Genomic DNA, 18,422 nt, shown 5'->3' with positions numbered 1-18,422 from the left:
CCAGAATTTTAGACGATTTGCAGAAACATTTTCTGTGTGCTTTAGTGCAAACATAATTAGACCACATTATTTCCCCCCTATAGATTATTTACATTATCTCATCGCTTTTCCCCTGTATCCATCTTTAACATCGACAGGACTTTAACAGTATTTGTCATGTAAAAGGTAAGTGGAATCCACCGATCTATACAATGCTTATGCTGTAAAATAGTGTACATTTGCAGGGCAAACTACACACCCCAACATTGTGCTCTGCATACATGTAATGATGTATACTAGCCTGCTTGATAAAGGGTGTTTGGTATTCATGCTTTCAATATTCGTAATGCGTTTGTGTGATATTTTATTATGCACAAATTCCCATCCAAACTGCAATTAACACTAGAACGACCAAGGCGGTCATTTTGACCGTTTTTGTCATTTAAATTTAAATTGCGGTGCGTGTGTTTAAGATACGGAGCTGTGCTTTCCTGACTTGAATTAAATATATGTCTTAATTACCTTGACAAAGAAAGTATTGCGTAGCTACAAAAATTGACCGATACATATAAAACATATTATAACAAATGTATTATTTGTATTTATCAGTTGGGCCTTGCAGCCATGTATTGAAGTTTGATTATATCAGTCTGCATTCCTGATAGCCCATCAATCAGCCTTGACAGCTCACGGCACCAAGCTGTCTGTCTGCACTCTGGTTAGGCTGCTATAAGTCACTTGTTTTTCTAAGAAATTCATTGTTACCTTGTAACAGAGGAGATCTGTGCTGACTGCCTGACGTATGCATGGTCCTGCAGGAAGAGGGCAGCAGCCTCGTAAGATCCGCCTGTCAGTCATGGCGATGACACGGAGAGGTGGGGAAGAGGGTGTGTTGGATTTCCCTCTCTCTGAGTGGCTGAGAGGCAGGCCTTGGGGGATTTCTGGGCCGATAAAATAATGCTCTGTTGTTCCCTCAGACCTGCCCCTTTAAGACGGAAAACGAGCCCGCGGAAGCGCTGCTGCTGGACCAAGTACAGCCGGAGGAGGACCAAAACAAAACAAAATAAAAATTGATTTTTTTTTTAGTAGCGGGGAAAAATTTCGGCAGAACCCCGGAAAGTATCTGCATAGCAGGTTGAGGGAATAAGTGAGCGTAGGACAGAGACTCCGACCTACACTCTACCGTTCCCCGCTACTGCTCTATTTCTTTTCTTATTTTGTATTGCTTTATTTTTTTGTGGGTTTTTTTGTGGGTTTCTCCGTAAAGCTTCTGCTGGCTTGTTTACGTCCTATAGGGGCAGAGCTGAGGGAACAACAGAGTGTTATTTTATAGGGCCAGCAATCCCCCAAGGTCCGCCTCTCAGCCACTCAGAGAGAGGGAAAGCCCACACACCCTCTTCCTCTCCTCTCCGTGTCACTGCCATGACTGACAGGCAGATCTTCTGAGGCTGCTGTCCTCTTCCTGCAGTACCATGCATGTGCCAGGCAGTCAGCACAGATCTCCCCTGTTACAATGCCCGTGGAGCATTTGGTGCTAGAAGCCTGGGTTACTGTTGATAGCTGTGCCAAATGCGCAAAGACAGTCTGCAGTAAGTGTACTGCATATTTTGAAAAGCACAGGATCTGTGTGATTTGGTCCAGCACTTAGACTTTGTAAACGATTGTAAATGAAGCCCATTCTGTCCAAATGTTTATTTATACATTTTGATTACAGTATGTCTGTGTATAAACGCACAGCTTCAGTTGTGTATGTGCGCTTTGTTATGTAGGCAATATAAACCCATTTATTTTAATTTTTTTGCATTGTTTCAGTTGTACAGTTTTGTATGTACATGATATACACATTTATTTTCAAATGTTTGTTTTTCATTTTGTACCATTTTTTGAGTGTTTGATATGTTTAAACACATTTATTTACAATGTTTCAGTTGTGTAGATGCTTTATATGACATTCCTGAATGGAACTGTGACTTATATTCAATTGTTTGTCCTTTCATTATAATATGTATGTTACATGGTTGTTCCTATAAACGCTGTCGTTCTAGAGTTAATATGCATAATTTGCATAGGGAATTTCGAGAATATACTAAGAAATCAAAATGTTAGTGAAAATTCACCATTTATTCCGTTCTTAATATCTATAGAGTCAACATGGTTTATTGTTATAGATTAACTGTATTATAAAGGTACAAAGCTGAAACAATATTCATATTCTTTCAAATAAACTATCTTCACAGTCTACCAAGAGAAACACAGGGATGAAGAATAAGTCTAGTTTTAATCTAACAAAGGGATTGGGGTTTCACTGATTACAGGGAAAGAGCTCTGGGCACTAAAGGAAGTGTGCTGTCTCACACAAGTGTTGCTGAGAAAATGGAGACACAGAGGTAACAGGTGGAAGGTTACAAAGGCTGCTGTGTGTGCAACCAGGACTTGTGTTTTGCAGACTATCGAAGGAGCCTGTCAGACACCAGTTAAGACAAACGACCATCCTTGTTGAGAGCGACCTTTTGCATGAAAGCACCAGCACCAGCCTTCACCGTGTTTCTCACCTCTTTGTTTATACTGCACCGTGTCCACAAAATAAATCACTGTTTTATTTGGAACTACATTTTCTGGACCCCATCATCAATTAAACTTACTCTAGTTTAACTGATGAGCCCAATGATCTAATCAACTTTTGGTACACTACAACTGGGATTACCAATGGTACTGACGTTGCAAGTGGATCAAACTCACTTAACTGTTGGGTGCATCAGGTGCATCAGTTTGGTACATTGCAATTGACCCATACTTTTTAGTGAGACAATCTAGTGCACAGTATTAGATTAAATATATGTGTTTGTAATGGATGCATTATATCAGTATAAATATCAGCCTGAAGGAATGAACCACCTGTGCACTATATGGCTTGCTTGCCTCCTGGGTGGTCTCAGCGCACCCAAGGCATGCAGGTATAAACTGTCCCTCAACATGAAGACCCCGTTAATGAGCTGGGTACTCTAGTGAACAATCTGAGCCCTTTTTGTAAAAGAAAAACACAACTGACAAACAAGCCAATACCAGTACATTTCAGAAGTTCGTTGTCCTAGTAGCTGCCTTTGAGGGAATGGACAAATTACTGGGAACTATCAACAAGGAAAAATATAGTAATCAGTTACTAAAGTAATTTTATTATAACATTAAGCCAGATAATGGCATAATCTTTAAACAGTATTTTAATCATATGGCTACAGTACTGATGAAAATATGATACTGATAAGAATATTATTTTTAGTTTTGTATAATAAAAGTTATTTTAAAAAGTCTAGACATAAACCAATAGTTATATATAGATATATAGGTTTAAATATAAGTTTAATAAACAAAAAAACATCAACTTAAATTTATAGATAATTCTCCAAGGGCTGTAGTTAGTTACAGTATGTCTTTAATTGGAACATAATCCTCCAGGCTCTCAATGAATTATTCATTAGGTTAAAAAAATAAGTTCCCACAAACCTAATTACTTAATTTTGAAAACAGTAGACTGGGACTCCTATTAGTAGAAAGTTCTGTCCATCATCATTCATTTACCAAAGACACTGCAGTGTAGCTGGACACACAATAGCACTCTTATACATGAAATTTAAAGATGTTCACTTCAGTTTAATTTAGTTTGACTCCATCAGGAAAAAAAACCCACAAACGAGCTGGTTTGAAAACTCAACACAGCTATTAGAGATAATTGACCATAGACTTTTACAGTGAAAAAAGTGACCTTAATTCTTTCTTGAACCATCATTAAAATCTCTTCAACTGTTCGCAACAGTTAAAAACACACACACTAGCTCTGACCAACTGGAAAAGAGCTATGCTCTGAAACAGGCAATTTGACAAGAGACAAAAGACTACAGGATTTATTCTAAAGGATGGAGAGAGAAAGAGAAACTTACCGAGTTGTAAAGCCGACCCCTGGATAACCATTAGCAGCAGTATGGCCCTGCATATCACTCCTAGCGCAAGTCCCCAGCTCAGTGCCGACTCCTGTGCAGGCGACAGCATGGTGTAGCCTCAATCTCTATTGTAAGAGCAGGCAGTTTATTTTCTGTTTATGTGACATGACCTGAAGAGTAGCTTCATGTTACAGCCAACCTCAAGTATTTCTTAGTAGCGGATGTATTTCCAAAACTCCTTGAAACATCATCAAGGGAAACGTCACTCAGCCTGCTCGGAGCCAGACTCCGGTACACTTAACCCTTCCCTCACCCACACATTTACTGGAAAAGCAAACATCTCTCCCCTGGCAGACTCCAGCTCACTCCAAACACTTAACCCTTCCCCCACCCACACACTTACTGGAAAAACAAACCCCCTCTCCTCTGCTGCAGTAGGCAGGTCTGGAATCTCTGTGAGCTTCAAGGATTACGAGAAAGGCTTCAGCACTTAATATTGTCTGAGATCAAAACAGATCAAGACAGGTGCTTGGGTCAGTAGTGTGACTTGTTTGACCCAGCACTATTGGGGGGAGTAGGGCAAATCCACAAGTTTTCTAGAATATGTCAAGCCAAGATATCTGTCAAAATGGAGGCCAGTTACACCAAGCAAAACTGTGCCTCTCTGTACAGGGTGATGGAGTCGGGAGTCAAGTGGAGAATGGAATATTCTTTCAGTGACTGATAATAAAGTGTGAAGTACAAGTGCAGCTTTTATTTTCTGGTCTCTTGGAATGAGCACATGCATTTACAGTTACCTGTGATTGGCTAACCTCTGAAAAACAATCTGAGATGTTCTGCACCGTAAACTGGAAGCGACACGAAAAGAATAAATGAGGAAAGACATCTCACCAGAAGAATACAAACCCTAAAATTGAAAAAGACTTCTAGTCAAAACGTTTGCCATTTAATTCAATGTTCTTTTGTTATTTCTAAATTCAGCACTATTGAATGTTTAATAGTTTTGGATGAAAGCTAAAATGTGAAAAGAAAACAATAAAGAATGATCAAAAGTATAATGTAGTTTGGTAAATCGTTTGACAATCTCTGGTAATTCCCACATACAGGAGTATTTCCTTTAAAAACAAATGTTCACACATCATCTCCAACATTTAAAAGTAAAACCTTTGTCAAAAGTACTTTATATAAGGTAAACATTACATAACAGGTGTGTTTCTAGCTGAATATCCCATTGAGAAGTATATGGCTAATTTGAATACAACAATATATCAAACTCTTCAAACAGCACAATTATGACAATCATATCTGGCATTTTGTGGAAGTCCATGCAACTTACAAAAGTTAACTAACAATAAAAACTAACTGTCAAATATTGTTTTGGCACAGAAACACATACTATCAATGGACGCTGACGATAATAAAATACCTGCGGGCATACTAGTTTCATTATGTTTCCTAAAGCATAAACATCTGTCTCTTTCTTTCGAACAAAACAAAGGAAACCCAAAGAAGGTCTCGTGATAATTATGTAAACAATTCCTAGAGTGAAAAAAATTACAGGAGGAAGAGCCTTTACTTGTAAAGCTAAATTCTGGAATGATGCCTTCTTCGGTCAGGGAAGCCAGGACTCTTACTGTTTCTAAATCAAGATTAAAAATGTATTTTTACAAAATAGCTTTTTTATATATTAGAAAATGAGAATGAGAAAAGGCCATTCGGTCCATCAAGGCTCGTCCCTTGTTAGCACACAATTCTCCCCTACGGGGGGAATTAATTTAATAGCACAGAATCTAGTCTTATTTTAAATGTTTTAGATCCTACTACTCCACCTGGTAGGCTATTCCATGCATTTATAACTCTGTGTATAAAAAAGTGCTTCCTACCTTCTGTTCTAAACTCACTTTTACTCTGCTTCCACTTCTGCTCTCTTGTTCTACTCGCTGTGTTACATTTTAAGTCGTGTCTTGGGTTAACTTTGTCTACCATTTATTATTTTAAAGACCAGTTATACCATCTTTCCCTTTTTCCTAGGCTGAAGAGATGTAATTACTTTAGCCTGTCCTCGTAGCTCATGTCTGTAGTCCTGGGATCAGCTTAGTTGCCTTGCTCTGTACCTTCGAGTGCAGTGATGTATTTTTTGTAGTGAGGTGACCAGAACTGCACACAGTATTCTAGGTGCGGTCTAACTAGAGCATTGTATCATCTTAGCATAACCTCTCTAGACTTCTATTCCATTCTTTTTGCAATCTAGCCTAACATTCTATTTGCCTTTTTAATTGCTTCACCACATTGGCGAGATACTTTTACTGATGGCTCCACTATAACCCAGAGATCCTTTTCAAAGTCTTTACATATCTTAACATTAAAATTAATTTGCCACAAGCTTGCCCGAAAGAAAAGGCCAAAATCCCTTTGAATTAGCTGGGCTGCAGATTCAGTCCACCATTCCCCCAAGTTTGGTATCATCTGCAAATCTGACAATGTGTTTCTTGGTCAAAGTCATTTAAGGATGTTTTTTTTTTAATGGACTGTTCTTATTGTTTTGTTTTTACAAACTGGCTTTTTATCTTAGATCTTCTATTTTTACAATTGAATTGTATTTTTTGTAGACTCTATTTTTCAAACTAGCTTTTTATCTTACTTTTTCTAACAACTGTTTATACTTATAACTTTAAAATCTGTTTCAAAATGGTCACTCTAGTGCGCTGGGGTTTGAAATGTGTCCTCTAAATTACAGCAGGAAGCCATTAAAAAAAAAAAAAAAAAAACATAGCAAGTGCTGTGGCTTTTCTGTTCCATCAATCATATATTACATCAATCATTATTGCTGTGGTGTTACCTGTTTGACAATGTGGGCAATAATCAGTGCACTAGAGCAGCCATTTTGAAAAGAGCTTTGAAACCTTGTTTATGGTATATTTTGCAAAAAACGTAATAAAATTAAATATGTAGAAGAGATAGGTACAACATTATTAAAAAATAATACTGAATCACCACTTCACAAAAAATGAACATAACATGAATGACCGACAGTTTGTAGTTTTAGTAGAAATAAAATTCAATGATGTACAATTCAGAAGAATAAAGGAAAATAAATAGACTCAATACCATGATGCCTGAAGGTTTAAATAGAAAGGAATAATAGATTGTAGTAAATGACATCACAAACACATGAATGTATTCTGAGTGTAGTTGCCATGGCATCAAAAGCCTATTAGGACCTCCAATGTTTTGTTTTCAAACACACTTTCCCTTGACAAAGGTATGTTAAAGCCATTGTACACTGGATCGGTTTAGTCATTTAGCATCCGTTATCCGAAAAAGTCGTGTGTCAGTTCATCGTTTGGGTAATGGAGCCCTCAACTTCAACTTTCAAGGTTTTCACAGGTTATACATAGTTTACACCCAGGCTTCATACACAGGCCTCAGCCTTCACACCTACCTGCCTGCCTAACTACAGGCAGGTGTCCCTCATTGTATTACAGCCAGATGTTTGTTTTCTTTCTTTCTAGGCTTGGCCACACCTTCACTGAACACGTTCTCTTGCTCTCTTGCATCAATAATTCAATTACCATCTGGCCACATTCCACACTTTTCAATAACACAGTCAAACAATCAAACAATTATCCATTTACATTATGTGGCTGTGCAAAGGCAGACACAAAACACACATTTCTCAGTGTGTAGGAGCTGCAGTCAGATGAATTTACCAGCAGCAGCACTGTCAGTGTCAGTTAAAATGTTTGCAGAGTTTAATATAGTGGTGGTAGGCCAGCTAAAGTCTTGCGGCGGTGCTTGTATTTTATGACTTAGCTTGGCGTTTACCAAATATGACTGACGGAGGGAGAGAGAGATACAGTAGATATATATATATATATAGATATAAAATGAATCCACATATCAAATCATTTAGCTAATATACTGGCCATGGTGATTAGTTAAAGCATTGGCCTATGGCATATAGAATTGGTTTCTCAATGTATTCAGCAACAGGTCATGGAAAGGGAGTGCATAACAACCTATTTTCTTTAAAACAAGAGATCCAACAGTTTCTAACATCTGGATGAAATCAGACTCCTTGACGGGTAATTACTCCCACTGCAGACTGGATTGTCTTAATCTGGATTCTGTTAAATGCACACCACATAAAAGAGTTTCATTGTCATAATAATAATAGTAATAATGATAATAATAATAATCGTTTCTTTATGGCATACCTTCAGGTATTCATTTTAATAACTTTTATTTTTAATGTATTTGATGTATTAACCCACTTCGGCCTATCCCTGCATATTTATTGAGCAATCCATGTTACAACTACAGCAGCACCACAATATGCTGTAATGGGATAGGAAAGTGCTCTCAGTTGTCATTGTATATATTATATATTGTTTGGCTCAGTTTCAATAATGTGTCATCCACCAAAAGCAAAGCACTCTTGTTCCTGCAGACATTTTCCTAGCTACATTCCACAGAGCAGATAAACCCCACAGAACTGGTAGTGTGCTCACGGGATTCCTTCTCATACAATAGGCTTTTCTACAATACAATGTGTTTCTTTCTTGACATTACGAAACTGTAATTTTCCTAAACATTTGTTTAATTACTATGATGGCTGTAATTTTGTATGCAGGATGACAGCAGTGGTTGACAAAGAAAGTTGCAGAGCATTGACATGAAGGATGTGTGCTTCACATTGTCACAATCTGCATATTAAGGGTACTTTGCTTCCCTAATTTTTATAAAATACATTAACCTTATTCCAGGCTCACATCTCGTAACCCAGCATTAAATAAATTGCATTAAAAAGATGCATCCTTTAACAGCCTTTTTAGTATTGGAAACAAATCATTGTAACCATTCAGACTAAATGTAAAGTCCAATAATTCACAGCCAGGTATGAAAAAGATCCAGCGCAGGCGTTCATGGAATCCTTATAAAAGTTTACCAAAGTATACTTGCATGGTCTTTTTACCATTCTTTTGCCATGGTTATACCATACATTTACCATAGGTTTACCATGCTTTGCCAGGTTTTAAAAAAATGCTTTACCATGCTTACCTATGCTTTTCCATGCTTTCACTAAGCTTTAAGACACTTTGATTGCTATTATTTCAGAAACTGTTACATGGAGACTGTATGCAACCTTGGCTTTTCTGGTCCAATCCTTATAAGACATTGCTCCAAAATCCTTTGACCAAAATCCTTAAGTATTTCATTTATCTTCCGTATGGTCTAATTAATACAAGTCGTGTCGCCGTTAGCAACGATCCTTAACATGTGTAGATCTAGAAGTCAATGACTAAACATTGGAAACATTCAAACCACAGCACGTTCCATGTAAACAGATTTAATAAGGCAATCAGCATAAAGGCCAGTCATTCTTCTCTCTTTTTATTGTGCAATACAACTGGACGGTAGCCTAATACCTGGAGATACCTGCCCTGAGGAAATACCTACTGACCTCCTCGATTAGATTTCCTGCCCAGTAGTCCATGTCTATTTGCATTAATCATTGTTCCTGAGCTGAAGGAGCGTCTCTGCTAACTCAGGTCAGCAGATTCGTTAGCTTTCCCCAGACACAAAGTTCTGTCATAAATCCTGACATGATCCCTGATCAGCTGTGGGGAGTGGAATCTCTGACCTCAATAATTTATTATCTGTTGGCACCCAACTCAAGTTCAACACACGGTGAACAGTCAACTGTCTCCCTACTGAGAACTAACATCTTGAGGAGGCTAGGTGGGGGTTGAGGGTCACTTGTGACATGTTTTTTATTTTCTCCAAAACCGGAGAGGCAGACTCTGCAGTTGTATTGGGGTTTGCAGCTATTTATTGTAAAGCAAGACTTTTTGAGAAACGCAAATGACAATTACAAACGCCTAAAGAACTGCTCATTACCATCCTAATTGATATTCTGCCTAGTCAATCAGCATGTTGACAACATGTTTTGAAAATCACACCTACACTGACATGTCTAAATTCAGTGTTACCTGTAGGAGAGTGATTTCGATGCTTAACCCCGGCGCACCTAGGCACCAATGATGCAATCTCTCTTCCGGGACTTCTCACGACAATAATAAGCCATAAAAAGACAACTGTACGCTGACTGCAAATTTTTTACATTGAAACGTAGCTTTTTCTTGACACTATAAGGGAACCTTTGTAAAATTGTTTTGCAAAGGAATTATTATTATTAGGCTTCCAAAGCCTATTGTTATTGTAAGGATTTTTTTGTATTATATATATATATATATATATATATATATATATATATATATATATATATATATATATATATATATATAAAGAACTGGTACATGCATTATAAACATGTACATAACTCACACAGGTCACGTTTTGGTACACATACCACATTCTGGCCCTACACCGGCGTTAAAGTAAGTCCCGGTGTCACAGGAAATAAATTAGCGTTTGCCTTTTTCAGCCTTTCTACGCATGCGCGAATCTTAGAACTTAAAAGCAAGGTTCTCTGGAGATTCATCCAAAACTACAGGACGTCATTTGCATTTTTTTGAGAAATAAAAATAGGTAGCCTATTGCATTGCAGACAGTAATTTTTGTTTAAAAATGTTGCCATCTTATTTATCGAAGTTTAAAAAGGTGACATTTATCGTAATGTATATTTACGTTTAATTTTTATTATAAATACATTTTATCTTCAGGAAATTTCGCTGTATTTTTTTTTTTTAACATAAATACATATTTTAAAACCATTATTTTGTCGTATAATTTATGTATATGCATAGTTAAAATCACTACTTGCCAAATGTGTATTTCCTTTAAATAACGTTGTTCGTGGACATGTCATATACTGTGGCATAAGCAAATAAGTGTTATGTAGGCTCACTTTAACAAAGTTATATTATTTTCACGGTAAGTTGCTCGGTGACTTAGAACCTTTTCAATAAATTTAGTGGGAAAGTGGGTACAAACACTTTTCTTCATGTAGAGAATACTGTTTGATGTTTTAATCAAGTCCACGTGGGCTATCTAAACCTGTTTTAATATAGAAAACATACACATTTTCAGTGGAAGATGGTGTTTTAAGGTGCATATATAATTTGAGAAATGCTCAAAACGACTGGCTTCCCTGACAACATTTTAAAGATTAAAACAATGTATTAGACACATTGGAAAGATCGCAATAACAGTCTGTTCTGAATTAAAGTTCACAGACAGAAAATAGCGACAGTTTAACCTTGCCTTTAAGTTCTAAGATTTGTGCAAGTGTAGAAAGGCTCAAAAAGGCAAATGCTAACTTATTTTCCTGCTAACTTATTTCCCGTGACACCAGTACAGAGTACTGGTGAGTACCAGCAGAACTTTACCCCTGGAAGGCTATAACTTTTGTACATAAATATGATTTTCTCTTCATAATGCAAAATTATTGAATATTGAATTAAAACAACTGCATTTGTGACTTTTGTGACATACATTTCAAGGTTAAAAAAAGGTTTTAGTAAGATTTGGCAATGTACAATGTAAGTCTGGACTACTTCCATGAGATAGATGACAAACTACTTCAAAAACCAGATTTCGTAACTGTGATTATTTGTAATCTGGATAAATGTAATCCAGCAAGGGCATTTCTGAAAAAAACAGATCAAAACGATCCAGATAAAAGTAATCTCAATCACAACATATAGGATTACAAAATCTGATCATTTTTATCCAGATTACAAGTTTTGATCAAGGAATGTATTCCAGTAGAGTTCATTTTAAAATGTCAAAATCACAATTCAAATATCATTTAACACAAAAATATTATTGTTTACTGTGACATGAGGATTGTTCTTTTTTTGTCAACAATTTGTGTTGCACATTTTTGTCTATTTTATGAAGTTTAATTTAATTACCATATGACTTTAACGGCATAAAATAACTAAAACAACATTGGAATGTATGTAAGAATCATTTGATATCTCAGTGTGGTGAACAGCTTCTTGTCTCTTTAAGAGTTGTTTTGTTATGCAATCTGTTGTCAAGGCTACCATGTTTCTGTGTTACATGTATTTTCCAGACATTACATTGTGTACAAAGGCAGAACTGGGAATTCGCACTTGGACCCGTGTGGGTTGCTGCCAGGACTAATGACCCTGGAACCCAAACTCCTAACCAACCAGCAGTGTTTATAAATAGACACAAAAACATTTAAAACATGACTTTGAAACAAAGGAGGATAGCCCCTTGTAATCAAATAGGGGATTGCAACACAAAAAAATGCAAAACAAGAAAAAATTAATACTTAGCTACCGTTTAGTAAGTACAGTGACATCTAGTGGCCAATGATGGTTTTGATGATCTACTGTTGAATGAGTTTTCAATGTGTTTACTAGGAAAGGCCTGGGAAAACCAAAACACTTTTTTTGGAACGTGGTTCCAGGAACATGTTTGTGTAGCAGGTGGACTGCAACAAGCCGGATAGCAGGACCCAGGGGAATTCTTTTAATTCTATCAACCCTTTTTATTCCTTTCTTATATTCAAATTAACTAATTATTTAATTGTTAACAATTCAGTATTATTATTATTTATTAGCAGATGCCCTTATCCAGGGCAACTTACAATTGTTACAATATATCACATTGTTTTTTTTACATACAATTACCCATTTATACAGTTGTTTTTTTTTTTTTTTTTTTTTAACTGGAGCAATCTAGGTAAAGTACCTTGCTCAAGGGTACAGCAGCAGTGTCCCCCACTAGGGATTGAACCCACAACCCTCCGGTCAAGAGTCCAGAGCCCTAACCACTACTCTGCCACTACACTGCTGCCCCCTACTTCACACTGCTGTATACTATATAAACAAGCCGTTTCTATCAAACTGCATTAAACACTACATGAAAACAAGACGCTGTTGTGGGTTGTTCCATAAATAAAAGAAATCAACTTTCCGTCTGCTGAAGTTGGGCAAGGCTGTGTGACGTGCTGTCAACGTATCTGTTTTGTATGCCCGAGCGAGCACCAGTCGCTGTTTTCACTATAGATTGACTTATGTTTTCACTTTTCTGTTTTCACTTTTTATAGAATGTTTTCACTGTATAGAGATTTACTTTTACATTTTTACTTAATATTATGTTTAATTTAATATTGTTGCTTTATTTTCCTGCTTGTTTGGTATTTTATATATACACGTGTTGCTACAACTGTTTTAATAACGTACCTGTCATTTTTCTTTTCATTGTTTACATCCTGACAACTTTTTACACTTATAACTTTGAAGTCTGTTTCAAAGCTCTTTTCAAAATGTCCGCTCTAGTGCACTGATAGTGTTAGTATTATCGTCCACATTGTGAAACAGCAATACTTTCCCTTTTTTCTTTTCTTGCTTGTGTCCTGTTCCCTTATTCCCGCCTCTTCTCACTCCCCAGTGGCTTCTGTCATCCCCAGTTCCTCGTAAAGCCAAAAGATATTGGCTGATCTCAACATACAATTATACAAATGTGCCAATAAAGACATTCTATAATTTGGCACATTCACGTCACATTTCCAGCAATGAAGACTTTCATTTGATAAGCGTTTTGTCGAGCCTCATTATCATAACGTCTATTACTATCATAACGCCTGAACGCCTATTATAATTATACCATTTTAAACCATCAAAACTGAAACCGGCTGAACCTCTGAAACTGCCAAATAAAAAGAAACTCAAATCTTGATGTCAAAAATATAAGTAAAAGACTACAAAGAAACAAAAGAAAAACTGCAATACACTGTCAAATATTCTATGTAAATTTAAAAATGATTATTTCTGTAAAGTGTGTGATCTGTTTTCTGTTAATTGTGTACTAAGTAGGCTACAATAAAAAAAGAAAAAAAAGAAAATGCGCTAAAAATCATTTACTTTTAATTTAAAATAATATTGTACTATTTTCACACTACAGTAATGTGCAGCAGCATGATTTATTTTGTGTTACCAGTAGGCTAAAGTAAAAAGAAGGTGTGCTACAGGTATTCATTTGATATTACTACTGTATAGACCTACATCCAGATTTATTACAATTTATTTATTTTTTTATTTTTTTATTTTTTAAATCAGACGTCTCATGTCTCCAGACATGTCTGGTTTAGCGAGGGACTACTGATTATGAAAACCTTTTTGATAAAAAAATAATTTTGGTTAAGGGGGAGGTGGGGGAGGTAGGGGGTGTATGTGGGGTGGAGGGGCCCTGTTTCAACTAACCCCCCCCCCCCCCCCCAACCCACATTTCCCCCATTTCACTTTCAGAAATGATGATCCACTCGCTTTGGAACTCCAGAAACCTAGAAACAAAAACTCAGCTCCATATTTTCACCTTGAGTGATTAAGTTAGACGCAGAGTCATTCCTCGTGGGCTACACTGGCAAAAAGAACCAACTCTGGAGGATTTTTGTGGTCAATGGTGTGCGATTTTAAATACATGCTTCATCGATCTGATGACTTTGATCATTGAACAACTAAAAAAGGACACAATTTAACCTAATCGTTTAAAAGAGGCTATTATTGCTAAAGGTGCCTCAACTAACTATGAATTTCAGTTTGCTGAAATAAATAATTGTAGACATCTATTTCTTGTAACTTGTTTTCCTCATCCACAAAAGCAAAATTTTTGCTACAAAAGATTTTTCCTAAAATTCTTTGTTTTCGAGAAATTTTTAGAAATTATAAATTTCCGTTGGTGTATGTAAACTATTGACTACAACTGTATATTTTAGGGCTGTGCACACTCATATTTTCCAAGTCATTCCCTTTGTTCAGGCTGTCAGGTATTGATTGCTTGAAACTGAATCAATGACCTTTCTAAATTGATGTCCCGCCTTAGTAAAGAGGCCAATCTAACCCACAGGTAGACAAATCATTCTGTTCACTGCAGTTCAAATGCTATCCAGCGCTGGTCTGGAGGGACGCTAGGGAAATAATGTCCGTTATTTAAGAAGCTATTGAATTGCATCGAATGAAAACAGGAAGGTGCCTCGACTCAAAAAAAGAAAGAGCCTCAAACAAGATGCACTACTCAGCAAACCATGCCGTCTACTGGACAATCTGTAAAATTGTCCAACCAGCCGTTCAATGTAGTGAACTGCACATTCCGTGACACAGTTCAGTTGATTAATTACTCAAAATAATGTCTTGTTTATTTATTTAATTTATTGAGACTATTTTTTCCCATGTTAGTAATAGCTAAATTGGGACTATGTTTTGCAGCGTAGTAATAGATTGAAAATATATATATATATATATATATATACACAATATGAATCAATAAATAAATAAAACAGTAATTGAAGGGTTTTGAATTCAATAAGATAATAATTATAATAGTTATAAAACGGATTGTTACAATGCTGCATGCTGATTGGTCCATCAGTGTTCCAAGCCGTTACAATATCCAGCACAATGTCACGATTAGGAACTACTTTGAACAAAGGCAGACCACTTCACCTGTGCTAACCACGTATCACTGCGCCACCAAAATCAAAGAAAACACCTGTCAAAGAAAACACCAGTCATGGAAGATACTCAAGACATGAAGGTGTCTTTTCAGATCTTCCAGGTTATATAAATTTACACTACAAATCAGTTTGCTATTTTAAACAAGATACTGCTTTGGTATTTGTAGTACATACCAGTCGTTTTCTGTAACTTCGGTCGGATCCAGTCGTCAGATATTCAGTTTTCTTTCCCTCATTTCAGTTGGTATCAGCCGTCGTTTTTAATTTTTAATTGTGGATATTTTTATATTTTGCGACTATATTTACTAGTAGGCTGTGTGGTCCAGTGGTTAAAGAAAAGACCTTGTAACCAGCAGGTCCCCGGTTCAAATCCCACCTCAACCACTGATTTATTGTGTGACCCTGAGCAAGTCACTTAACCTCCTTGTGCTCTGTTTTTTGGGTGAGACGTAATTGTAAGTGACTCTGGAGCTGATGCATAGTTCACACACCCTAGTCTCTGTAAGTCGCCTTGGATAAAGGCGTCTGCTAAATAAACTAATAATAATAATAATGTCTTCACTGTCTCTCGTCTCTTACTACAGCGCACTGACTATCTTTACATACAGCCAGATACACACATATAACATTGACGTGCTAGAATAGTCCCTATGAACATTTTTTTTGTTTCAGTAAATGTTATCTTTTTTTTAAATAAAAGACTTTAAATAACTGTAAAAAATGTTTTTATTTGTATTACTGGGTATACAATATAAATAACAATTAACATAAGCCTAATGATTAGAAATAAACTAACATCTGCATCACAATTTTACTCTAAAACACATTAAATAATAATAAGAGGCAGAATAACAGCAACAACACAACTACGGCTACAACTATTATTATTATTATTATTATTATTATTATTAATAATAATAATAATAATAATAATAATAATAATAATAATAATAATAATAATAATAAAACAATATAAATCTAGTGGAATGTGTTTTTTTATTATTATTATTTACTCCAGTCACAAATCTCTGTCCAATGAGTGTGGATATAATGTTTATTCCTGGCAAAGTGTTGTTTTCGCTGGAACTTTCAGTGTCTTCATCATCATCGCTGTCTAGCATCTCTATTGCCTCAGCTAAGGGGATGTCCTGTGACTGACAGATGTTGTGCAGAATTAGATCAGCGCCTATTATTCTCACAGCTCTTTCAGGCTGATAAAGTAGACACCGTCCCGATTTGTGAAGGCATCGAAATCTCATCTTTAAGATGTCAAAGGATCTTTCGATGACACATCTTCTTTTCTTGTGAGCTGCATTGTAATGGGCCTCTGTTTTCATGAGGTCCTGGGAAAAAAAGGATCCATTTGATATATTCTATTTTTGTAAACGCGAAAAGCATGTTTTATCATATAAATAAAAACACTGAACTCCATCTTTGCTTGCTCTCTGCTTTGCTTGTGGTTCTTGCATTGCACTTTCCCAGTAAAAGAACCTGTGCTGTTAAACTAGGGCAAAATTATAACAAGTCATTAAACTTTACACTAGTAGTGTGTCGTTAAAATGGAATATAAAAAAAATGTTTGCATGGACTTCCCTAGATATTACATCTCTGTATAAATAAACTGTTCCTTCATTCAAGTTTTTTATTGCTAATTTAAAATAGTCTTCATCTTCAGAGGTGTGTCTACGCACTTACTCTGTCTGTAAACTATTGCTCCCATGTAAATCTGACTGGCCTGCTTATAAAAAGAAATCTCTTTTGTATCTGCGACTACAAAGGATGGTGGTAATTAAATCACATAACATAATAAACTGTAAACCCCAAGATGGAATTACTGTTTTCTATTTTGTTCAGACTCCCATTACTGTTTCGGTTATAAATCTTCCATATACCTACAATATCACACACCTGTCACTTCACAGATTCAGATATCGAATAAATATATGTGTCTGTCTCCTGTAGTGTATTATAGGGGTGGCGGTTTGGCTCTAGAGGTGGGATATTAGCTGTTATAGGCTTGATAACAGCAAACGTATTTGTGAAATAAAGGTTCATAAAAACCACTGGCGCCTGAAATAAAATAACTGATAAAAGTGGATTGAAAACGACTTCCTGTATAATTCCTATACAAGCACACTAGAGGGTGCCCTTTTCATGTTTATGGACTTTTTTCTATCACACAGAACAGCTGTTGTCCATATATGCCAGCATGAAGTAAGATGAAGTAAAGTAATATCAAAAGATTGTGTGAATTGTCAAAAAACATTTGGATAGGTTCAGGAGTTTTAAAGAACCATTATGAAAAGTCCAACACAACTGCATCATGCTCACATTGACTTCACATCTCTCTGAAGACAGCTAGGTGTTGAACGTTTTGGCTTATTTAAGCTTCTAATAAAGGAGATATTTTATTTTTAAATTCTGTTATTCGCTTACAAACCTCTAAATGGCAATCTTGGATATTCTGTGGTCTGCTTACTCTACAGTAGGCTGTGGATTTCTAGAAAAATATACCATTCTGACTTTAAATATTGTTTTGTAAAACAGGTACGAAGAAGGCAGATCTTTTTTGGAGCCTGTGTAGTGATAAAGATTCTTTGTAAAACACGCCCTTGGCTCAGAATCGTTTGTGCGCTGACCAGTGGTGGCATTTAGAGTTGTGTAGCACAGTGATTCACACAGAGTGAAGCAGCATGTTCATATGCAAGCTGTGGAAACACTTTTTTTCCAGCACGGCAAAGTGATGTTGTTTAATCAATCACACTTTGTGATTTAAGTAGTGCAGTATTGTCCCTTGTAAAGCTAAAACGCCGTCTGCTTGTTAAAGTTGTATACTGTATTGACAACTACAATCAACAGCTTCAGTATCAAAAGACAGGAATTGTCAACCCCGAGATTGAATTACTGCTTTAGACACCCATTATAATTTATGATATACACTGCACCCCCAGACAAAGACTACTGTATACATTTCACACCCCTAGATCAAGACAGTTGTTTCTCACATAGAAATATATATAGGCCAGTTCGTTCAGTGATACCTGTATTAAGTG

At 36.3% G+C, this 18,422-nt stretch overlaps 1 protein-coding gene across 2 annotated transcripts in view; it reads right to left on the bottom strand.

Annotated features, from left to right (window-relative positions):
• LOC117434713 (inactive serine protease PAMR1-like) overlaps nt 1–4,268 on the bottom strand; it is a 54,089-nt gene extending 49,821 nt beyond the window's left edge. For both annotated transcript variants that reach the window (XM_034906761.2, XM_034906763.2), the window contains exon 1: nt 3,915–4,268. In XM_034906761.2, coding sequence (XP_034762652.2) covers nt 3,915–4,023 — 109 coding nt within the window. In that variant the 5' untranslated portion in view covers nt 4,024–4,268. The remainder of the gene's footprint in view (nt 1–3,914) is intronic.
• Nucleotides 4,269–18,422: the final 14,154 nt, after the last annotated feature.

The sequence above is a fragment of the Acipenser ruthenus genome, chromosome 28, assembly GCF_902713425.1.
Source record: "Acipenser ruthenus chromosome 28, fAciRut3.2 maternal haplotype, whole genome shotgun sequence".
Classification (NCBI taxonomy): domain Eukaryota; kingdom Metazoa; phylum Chordata; class Actinopteri; order Acipenseriformes; family Acipenseridae; genus Acipenser; species Acipenser ruthenus.
Note: the sequence above shows the minus strand (reverse complement) of the source record. Positions and strands in the feature narration are given on the sequence as shown.